Source organism: Miscanthus floridulus, chromosome 11 (genome assembly GCF_019320115.1).
Source record: "Miscanthus floridulus cultivar M001 chromosome 11, ASM1932011v1, whole genome shotgun sequence".
Taxonomy (NCBI): Eukaryota; Viridiplantae; Streptophyta; class Magnoliopsida; order Poales; family Poaceae; genus Miscanthus; species Miscanthus floridulus.
The window spans coordinates 11,030,985-11,041,726 of record NC_089590.1 but is presented as its reverse complement, the minus strand read 5'-3'; the positions used below and the strand labels follow the sequence as shown (position 1 = coordinate 11,041,726).

Below are 10,742 nucleotides of genomic sequence, written 5' to 3'. Positions count from 1 at the left end.
TGTTCAACAGATAAGTGTCGCGGAAATGTGTATGTTGCGTTGGATTTGCGGTCATACAAGAAGGGATCGAGTTCGGAACGCTGATATACGTGATAGATTAAGGGTAGCACCAATTGAAGAAAAGCTTGTGGAACACCGGTTGAGATGGTTTGGACATGTCCAACGGAGACCTCCAGAGGCACCAGTGCGTAGTGGAATCCTAAGCCAGGATAGTAACGTGAAGAGAGGCAGAGGAAGACCGTAGTTGACTTAGGTAGAGGCAATAAAAGGAGATTTGAAAGGATGAATTATACCCAAAGACTTAGCCTTAGATAGGAGTGCTTGGAAGACAGCTATTCACGTGCCTGAATCTTGATTGCTTCTGTTGGGTTTCAACTCTAGCCTACCCCAACTTGTTTAGGACTTAAAAGGCTTTGTTGTTGTTGTTGTTGTTATCCAGGACTAACAATTGTGCTCACATTTTTTTTGTCCACTTTTATAGACACAATGGGACAATTAATTATTTTGAGTGTCCTAGGAAACAACAATATTATACAGTGCTCTGTAGGAGTTGTTTCTACACATCTTTTTAATGATATCCTAGTGACATGGCCGTTGTGGTCTCTTGGATTTGGATATAACAGTGCACTAGGAATAGCCTAACTGACTAATTTAATGCTACTGTATTCTTTCTGTGAATTTAAAGTTTAACGAAATATAGGCATAGTGCAATTTCTGGGAAGGTTGACTACTGATGTGAACATTGTATGTTGAGAAATGTCTGCGACAGCTTGCAGGCTAAAGTTGGTCTGATAAATTATTTGTGATGAATTTGTGTCATCACTGTTTCAGACTGTCCAATCAAGCCCTCAAATCCACTTTTGTTGATTTGATCCACTTATTATTCAATTTTGTGTAATCAAGCCCTTCGATTCTGTTTTTTTTTTCTAGAAATTTTTGTCTTAAATGACATCACAATGACCTCCAACTCCAATGTGTAGCTTTTTTCTAGAAATTTGTTTCTTAAACAAAGTGTTATCATTAGGCCTGTATTTGAAAGGACCTTCTACTAATGTAAGGTGATTGATATTCTTACACCATAATTTAACTGGTATAAGGAGCAATTGCTGCAATTTTTTTCAATATACAGTTAGCACATAATGTTTTTGGGTGTTGTTGGGGGCCTTTATGCAACAATTAAGAGTGTTTGTTGTAGTGGAAAAAGTAATTTCGCATGGAAGAATTCTGTAGTAATCAAGGCTTGAGAATGGATTGTGGTTTAATGGTGCTGCATCAGCATCTTGTTTTCATTTTTCATTGGAAAGCTAGTGTGACCAAAGAGTATATATGTTCTCAGTATGAACCTCTAGCAGCAGTGAGAAGAATATGTTCCAGAATCATTATTTGAAATTGTGCACGAAATTGTTCTAGTGACTAGCATCCTTATTTTTATATACTTCTTGACACATCCAAAGCCAAGTATGGCTGGATTGAAGGGGTTTCTATCATGTTGTATTTTTTTTCTGGAACATGTAGGAGTGCTGCGTACCATTTTATTAAACTAGAAAAGAGGGTATAAGAACCCAACCAAAACAAAAACCACACACAAGCTTTCAGGTTACATTCATTCCTTTGAGATACAAAATAACACGACCATGACCTAGAACACCTAAAAAAATCCGTGCATTTCATTAACGGAAGGGAAGATTTGGGTGAAGGTTGCGTCAAGGTGATCCTCTGTTTCCGATGACCTTGACGCAGCCCTTGTGACATGGATGTTGTAATATCAATTCTCCATTCTTGAAAGCTTGGTTTGTTTTTCCCTCTTGAACATGCAGTAGAGCTGTGTGTCATTTCATCAAGGGAAGGGAAGAACTGGGTCCACGGCATACCCAAACTCAACACTCACACCACCATTGTTCTAGAACAGGAATGCCAGAGTCTAAATGGAGAAAGGAACGACCAGGCTGCCACATGAACACAATGGTAAAATACTGCACTGCCATCAGGACCTGAAGGTGTTTGGCACCAGCAGCACACCACACCATGCATTCCTCAGAAACTAATCTTAGCACAATTGCAGGCACTTCCCTGTTAAACAGACAGTGGTGCTTCCATATCTCCCAAGCTACCAGAATCATCATTAGAAACTAAAGCTTGATTTGTTATACTGCCAAATTCCTCAAGAGAACTTATAAACTTAGGACACTAGTGTTTGAACTTATAAGGTTGTGAGAGTGGATCAATATTTTACTATAATCATTCGAAGTGGAAAAATATAATCCTTGTTCCTAAAATTTCCTTTCTGTTACTGGGTGAAATATTTGGCTTTATTCCCTTTATTTTAGCAGATAAATGCATCAGGCTGCAATCCTACATGGTGGAAACAAGTGAATACAAACATGAAAAGGACATAGCACTTCCAAACTAACTTCGCTTTTTTCTAAATGAAAAAAGCAAACATAGAACCTATCCCATTTTATGCTTAAAATATGCTTGTGTTTCATTTCCCATAGGGAGTTGAAGGCTTAATAAGCTCTTGATCTCAAAATTCATTGTGCATGTATGTCACGGATCTGAGGATTGATGGTAAGATGCTCATCTTACTGCCCCTTGGGCTCTTCCATATCCATGTGAGGAGGCCAATGGATAATGATTGCAGTAGATCTCACTGGCCACTGCCTTAAGAACTAACAATTATGGATAGAATCATCAAGTCATAACCTAAGTAACCAATAGATGATATACCACATACAAGTAACTAATTTGTTCTTGGAAAATAATTTATTTTAAGGAAACAGGTATTCAAGTTGGGAAGATGAAGCCTTCCTAATATTTACTAGAGTCTGTTATGGCCGCAGACAGTACTGCTGTGCTCTTTACGGTGCACATGGACAACACTACAGTATCGGCAGACGTAACTTTCAGTAGATAGCTATATCTAGTTTCCCACACCATTTTGTTGGTTCATACATATACTAATATGACAATATGCAGGAGTGATGCTATGGAAGTGTACTGACAAATGAAGTAGGATCAGGAGGGCTCGGGACTGCAGCTGCTTCATCAAGCATTTGTGTCACCTTCAGCATTGTAGGTCTCATAGTTGGGTCCTCCTGAAGACACCACAATGCCACTGCAACAAACCTTTCCACGATCTTCAAATCAGAAATTGCTTCGTCATCACCCTCCACCAGAAAATCAATTCTGCCACACCTATAACAGTCATTTGCCCAGTCAGTCAGTATTTTTTGATCCTCCTCTGCAGCCTCCAATTCGACATTCCGCCGACAACAGACAAGCTCCAACAGGATGACCCCAAAGCTGTAAACATCCACCTTGGCAGTGATACCAATGTTCTTAAACCACTCAGGGGCAACATATCCTCGGGTACCCCGAATACCTGTATTTGTTTGTGTCTGGTTGGTTCGGAGCAGTTTGGCTAAGCCGAAGTCTGAGATCTTTGCTGTGAAGTCGCCATCGAGAAGGATGTTCTGGGGCTTTATGTCACAATGGATAATCTGTGTGCTGCATTCCTCATGTAAGTATAGCAGCCCCCTTGCTACCCCGAGAGCAAGCTGAGCTCGAATATTCCACTGAAGCTTGGTATCACCAAATAAGAATCTGTTGAGTGATCCATTGGTCATGAATTCATACACTAATAGTCTTTCTTTTCCTTCATTGCAGAATCCTAGCAACCTGACCAAGTTCTTGTGGTGCGTCCGACCAATAGTTTGGACTTCACTGGTGAACTCCTTCTCTGTTTCATGCTCAAGCTTGTCAATTTTTTTGACAGCAATGTGGGTACTGAGATCATCTTGTAGCTGGCCCTTGTACACAATACCAGAGGCACCAGTGCCAATCACTTTCTGGAATCCACTTGTTGCCTTCTCAAGCTCAGCATAAGTGAAGGCTTTCAAGGGCAATCCTATATTGTTCGACTGCATAGACGGGACTTCCTTTATGGTGATAGTACAGTAAGTACCAAAGAGTATAATAGAAATCAGCAGAATGTTCACCAAGACAGAGCTTCCCAAAAACAATGAACTTCCAATGATCCAATTCTTCTTGTCTTTCTTCCATTTGTTGGAAGCAACAATCTCAGACTGTGTACCGTTGTCCTTTCCTACCTTGATGTAGACTGTCCTCTGCACATCATCCCACATTTTGCCGTTTGACAAAGGCATCTTCTTCTTCCAACATGTATTGTCTTCAACATGAAACACAGCAAGGGCACAGAAACAATCTGTCAGACAGAGTTTCTGACACTGATCCTTAGTTATGGGGCTATACTGCTCATAATCAGATAATGGCCAATCAACACGGCTGATCGGTGTCAACTTAAACTGCATCATGACCGCTGCTTCATCCAAGTCGCAACTTTGTGGCTCGAAGTCTGGTTTGCAGCCTTTATACTTCCTCTCGTCATCAATAAATGAGTACTGCTCTGGGCACATGCAGGTACTCTGGTTCTTTGCATCGTTCCATATGCAATAACTGTTAAAACCGCAAATACCGCTTCCAACTTTTGTCAGATTTGCCTCACAGATATTTGGGGGCTTGAAATCTACTACTGACCATATCTGATTACTCTGGTTGCTGGCCTTCTTTGGGTACATATATTGTCGGAAAACGCCATCTGGGTCAAGTGTGGCACGAAGGTAGTAGTTTGCTATGGAGCTGATCACCCAAGATGTGATTTCACTTTGGTTGCCGATATATATCACGCCAGTCGCATTGAATACCAGATTTGTGGTGTTGACATCCATGGACCAGTATGGATCATATTTGTTACCGGAGGGCACAGCAACAGTATAAAGAGACACACCAGTACTTTCCAGGTCAAGGAAGAACCGGCCATTGGAGTAGTCTGTGGGGATGATCCGACTGCGGAGGCTCATTCCAGAGGTGAGCACCTGAGTGGGCAGGATGGTATCTGTAGGGCTTTTGAAGCTCCCCCATTTGGTAGAGCCATCTGAAGCAACCAGTACAAAGTTTCCAGAATCGAGCATGGCAGCGTAGGATGCACCCACAATTTGGGGATTCCATACCTCTGTGCCGGTGGAGTCCTCGAGCGAGAGCGCGCCATTGGAGTTGAGCTGGAGGCGTGAACCGGATGAAACTTGCACCGGTGCTGGATCCAGATCAGTGGTCTTGGCATACCAAGCCACTGTCTGGTCGCCGATCTTGTTGAACCAGACGGCGAGCAGGTAGAAAGAGGTGTTACCCTCGATGGGCCGGAAGCCGAACGCGAAGTCGCCCGATGGAGAGAGCCAAGAGGTGCTAGACCCTTGGGTCGTCAAGGAGGAGTTCAAGGTGATGTTCTGCCGTGCTTGAAGAGGAGTAGAGGACAGCAGCAGGAGCAAGGACAAGAGAAGGAGAGCTGCCATCGGTTCTTTTGGTTTGGCTCTTAGTTCCTGCCTCTGATGGCCAACATATGCATCTTTTGGTTCTAGGACTCTTGGTTGACTTGACCTGAGAGTGGTTGGGTCATTGGAACCTTCATAACATCAGCAGCTTTGAACTGGTCAATATCGACAATTGGCTACTCCACGCGCGTGGGTCCTTGTCTTGTCTGTGACTATTCCGTGCTGTTTGTAGATAATTGGTTGATGTGATTGGTTATGGAAGTTTGCAAGTGTTTAAAGGTGCTCCACTTCTAGCAGTCAAATTTTAGGCTGTTTTTTCCTGTGGTTAAATTTACGGCTGCGTGGAGGCAGGTGCATAATGACTACCTGTCCAAATTCCAACCTCTACACCGGATGCTTCCAGATATGCTTTTTCAGAAGCATGGTCATGGTTAGTTCTTAACGTGAGGGTCATGCTTGGTGACTGATTTTCAATAGCGATCAGATTGGAACGAAATTGGAATTATATAGGAGAAAAAATTGGTTTACTTGAGGCCAATTTCCTTGGGTGCATTATTTTCTGAATTTTCTCTACAACATATACTCTCTTAAAGAAGTACGTATTTTTCAAGGTTGACAAATTTTCGTTGTCGATTTTCATGTGTATGGTTCACAATTTTTTTTGAGTGTATAGGTTCATATTATTTGTGTCGCATATTGACTGGGACGTTCACTCTTTATGTTCTCGACTGGTCCAACTGACCGGCCCATAACCATAAGGATTACCGCACTGGCATCTGACAGGAACGTGCCACCAGCTTTGCCGCGTTGGAGGGTCAACACGGGCACTAGTTCTTCTGTAATCAGTGTCTGAATGAAGGCTACCGCCTACTATCTTATTAATCCAAGGCTATGCAACTAAGTTTTTTTTTTTTTTTTTTTTTTTGTTGTTGTTGTAAGAGCAACTGAGTTTAGATCGGTTGTGGATGTTGGTGTATGTCAAGCCACTAAAATTTGAGTCCTATTCGATGCGATTTGGGCATATGTTTTTTTGTTTTGTTTTGTTTTGTTTTTTTGCTTCACATAAGTATAAAACGTAGCTTCTTCTACATGAGAGAGCCAAGAGGTGCTAGGCCCTATGGTGATGTTCTGTTGAGCTTGAATAGGAGTTGAGGACAGCAGCAGGAGCAAGGACAGGAGAAGGAGAGCTGCCATGGGTGTGTTTCTTTTGGTCTGTCTCTCAGTTCCTGCATGTCTGATGAGTGGCTCCATCTTTCATTGGGACGGTTGATTGGGGGTATCATATGCCTAGCACTTCTATTAGTCTTCTGGTAACTCATCCGTAACTCCATCAATCTTCAGAGCAACTTTTCTAAAGTCTGGGGGTGTGGGGAAATAGTAAGGGTGAGCACATGTCGTACTCAACAAGTGTAACATGGGGTTCATGAGGTTCAAAGGCTTGACACAAGTTTAATAGCATTTAGATATTAGTTATCACAATTTTAGCATATGAATAGCACCAAGTTGTCATAATCCCATAGTAAACACATTATCAGTGTAAATATGATTAATGAATAGCATAAACAAATAATTAATAGTGATCTTCTATTCCATAAGGGTCCAAGGCCGCTTGTGACCGTGAGCACGGCTGATATACCAGTTTTACACTCTGCAGAGGTTGTACACTTTCACTGTGAGTCATGATACGCATATACCAGAGTTTATAACTCCCAAAACACTTCCAAGGTGAGTAGGCAGGGTTCACTACGAAGTCTTTCAAAGGTTCGTCTAACAAGTTAGGGCCATTAAATTCATTCGACAAACAGATGTAGAGCCTCCTTCCCGATGGCACAGTGACGTGCAGCCTATACACAAGGGGATAAAGGCCGCACTATACCTTATTCGTCAAGCCATTCTTACGTCAATAAAGGTAACCACTAACAAGCTAGAAAAGGTCCTCATACTGATCTAAAGCCAGAGTTATGTAGCCCTCACAGTTGTACTGTAAGTCCCGGATGTTCACTTACAAATAAGTCCTTAAGGAGAGGAATCTAAAACATTTAGAAAGTAGCTAAACACTCCAGCCCCTTTCTCCAAGTTGCTAAAAAGTCATGTTTTAATATTTATTGCATATACCATTAGTCAAGTTACAAGATCATTATTTAGTTGAGCACTAGCAAAGCTATCCAATGCATATCCATAGGAGTCAAGGCATAAGTACAATTCTAGGAAATCCTTATCATGGTGACACATGCAAATATAGATTGATTATTAAAGTGAATAGGTAACAAGGATGATCCCATGCTATACTTGTCTTTTACACTTGCTTTCCACTCAAGGCAACTGCTCATAGAAATTCTTCAGTCCTCTCTTTTGTAGCTTTCGGCCTCTGGCGCTTACGGACAACTCTTCTTCTACTCGTAGATCATAGCAACCAAGCATACCAATATACAAGCAAACAAATAGAAACCACTAAGAGCAGTACAACACATGAGACAAAACAACATACTAAAGAGAGCTCGTTACGACGGTCGAGAGAACGCAAGAAACGTAACGGAACTATCATAAAGAAGAAACAACTACTTAACAATTTTATATATTACAAAAGAAACATCTACAAGCTTGATTCATGTTAATTAAAAAAAACTATGTGAGTAGTATCAACTTAGGTTACTCAGAACATATTCAGTTTCAAAAGTCTGAGTTAAAGCTAATTATATTTTATTTATAAAAATATCTCATATCATTTAAGTCATTTAAACATTTAACTAGAAAGATTAAAGGACATGTGACAAAAATTAAACAAAAGCATCATGTTTTGAAGTTGAACTAAGCATGTTATAAATTAAAAAGGTATTAATGTCGATATTAATCATATTTATAGTGATTTATGAAAGACCGATGTATTCACCTAAGTGACTTTTAATTATAAACCCAGTTGCATATCCATTAAACAAAATATAATTTAAATTATAAAATTCCAAGATATGAGACATGTTAAACGTCACTGCTAACATGTAGCATTGGTCGGCACAGACACAACGTCACAAGTAACAACTAGAACAGAGCTACAGTTAAAAGAAAAGACTACCGGGAGTTTTATATTACCAACGAAAAGAAAAGTCTACATGCTTGATTTATTTTAATTGAGCAAAACCATGTGAAACATATTAATTCAGATTAGATAAAATATATTTTAATTCTAAAAGCCGGGTTAGACTAATCATATTTGATTCATAAACATGCATGTATCATTTAATCCAATTAAACTTTAAATTTACAAAAAGAAAAGTGCATGTGAAAACACTAAACGAGTTTAAACTAAGTATAATTAAAACACATTTAAGTTTACAATTAATCATATTAACTTTTATGTACGAAATATAGAAGTTTAACACCTACGTTGCTTTTTAATTAGAACTAGTTACATGTGTATTAATCAATTTAGTATTTAACAATATATTGAAAAACATGTGGTACAGTAAATGTTGCTACTAACTTATAGATCACGTCAAAACAAATCTAACACAACTTAAACGAAACAAAACGGAATTAAAACGAAGGAACGACGGAGATATTATGAACCAGTGACAATTCTGTAATTACATCATCTTCTTCCTCCATCCATCTCACGTGACCTTTCAACAGTAACAAGAGGGAGGGAGCTTGGTTGTAGGGGGCTGGGGGGAGGCCGACTAATGGTGGCACAGGCGAGACGTTGGAAACGACGTAGAAGAGAAAGAAGGAAAAAAATCTAATTTAGTACCTTAGGAATTTTCAAACTAGGGGCTTCCCTTACGGTAGTTCTGGTATGCTTTGGCCAAAGGGCTGGTACAAATATATAGGGAGGAGAACTCCTCACATCTATATCAACTAGGATTATTGCACATGGACTTTGAGAGTTGGTGAGAAAACGGGATATTTTATTATTTTCGGAATTAATTAATTTTGGGATTAAAATAATTTTAGAAAAGTTCAGAATTGATATTTAAGCCACGAAAAATACTCCAAAAGCTTCAAAAATTCGGGAAAAATTCTCAGAGACATTTTACAACACGAGGAACCTAAATAAAGTATTTAGATATCATGAAAAGATATTTTGGAGCATCTAAAAATTAGATTATGCTCACAGAAAAATAGGAAAAGGTTCCAAAAAAAGCCAAAAAAGTTCCAAGGAAGTTTTGAGAGATAGGTTAATGAATGAGAAACTCAAAGTAATGATTTAGAGCAGATGAAGAGGATCTTGGAAAATTCCTAACGAAAAGATTAGGATCGAGGAAGCAGGAATTTGATTATAGAAAAAGATAGAGACAAGCCGGAGACAGATAAACGACTTACTAAACGCGTTTTGAAAATTTTACTCACTCATTACACCAAGTCACACAACAAGCAAACATCACATCAAGCAAAACCCATCAAATTAATTTGGAAAAGATTGAAAATTCATTTTTTTCTATAACTAAATTTGCACTACCTTAAACTAAACTTGGGAAATTTTATATCAACATTGAAATTATTTATTTTATTTAGTGTTTTCTATGCAGAACTCAAAATCGAAAATTTTGGGGTGTGACAACAACTTATTGTGCATCTCTGGTTTTAGGAGTCTTCGTTGACTGGACGTGACAATCCATGGGTTATCGGAACCTTCATGTGGTGTAACAGTAAGCAGCTATGAACTGGTCAATTTCGACAGTTGGCTACTCGACATGCATGGGTCCTTGTCTGTGTGACTATTCATTGCTGTATGTTGATGATTGGTGGCTGTGATTTGGTTTACGTGGTTGAAGGTGCTGCTCTTCTGGTCAGCCCGAATTTTTGGCATGCTTGCAAGTTCTAAAGAAGACAAGACTTGATTTTTCCTGTGGTCCTGTGGTTTCATCGACGTTTGCGTGAAGTCAGGTGCACAATGACTAGTCCGTACGGGGCCCCTTGATTCCTCTCTCTGCCCTGGATGCTTCTGCTCTGTCAAGGCAGCTGAAATTTAAGTGATCAGATTGGAACAAGGAGGTTGAAGCGGCCTGTTTGCTTCGCTGGAAAAACAAGCCGAAACATTGTTCCGGCTGATTTGTTGTGAGAGAAAAATACTGTTTCAGTTGAAAAAACAAACTGAAAAGTACGGATTATAAGAGAAACGAACAGGGCCAGGAGAAAAGTTTGGCTGCTTTTGGCCAATTTCCTTGATATTTTTGCTAGGTTTTCCATTCTGGAAAATAAGTTAACTGGAAGTTTGTTTTCTGAATTTTCTTTCAAACATAATTATTGCAAAATATGCCTCTAGAACTTTTCTAATAGTTATGCATGCATAGGCTAAGTAATAAGAATCCAACTAACCAATGGATAAGTAAGTTGCAACATAAAAGTAACTAACTCTTATCACAGAAAAATATTTTATTTAGGAAACAGATATTCTGT

The 10,742-nt window shown here is 39.5% G+C and overlaps 1 protein-coding gene across 1 annotated transcript; it reads right to left on the bottom strand.

Moving 5' to 3' along the window:
• Positions 1 to 2,632: 2,632 nt before the first annotated feature.
• Positions 2,633 to 5,812, bottom strand: LOC136494462 (G-type lectin S-receptor-like serine/threonine-protein kinase LECRK4). Its single transcript, XM_066490621.1, has one exon. It carries the CDS (start codon positions 5,367 to 5,369, stop codon positions 2,985 to 2,987), a length of 2,385 nt encoding a protein of 794 aa, XP_066346718.1. The 5' UTR covers positions 5,370 to 5,812; the 3' UTR covers positions 2,633 to 2,984.
• Between the last annotated feature and the right edge of the window lie 4,930 nt (positions 5,813 to 10,742).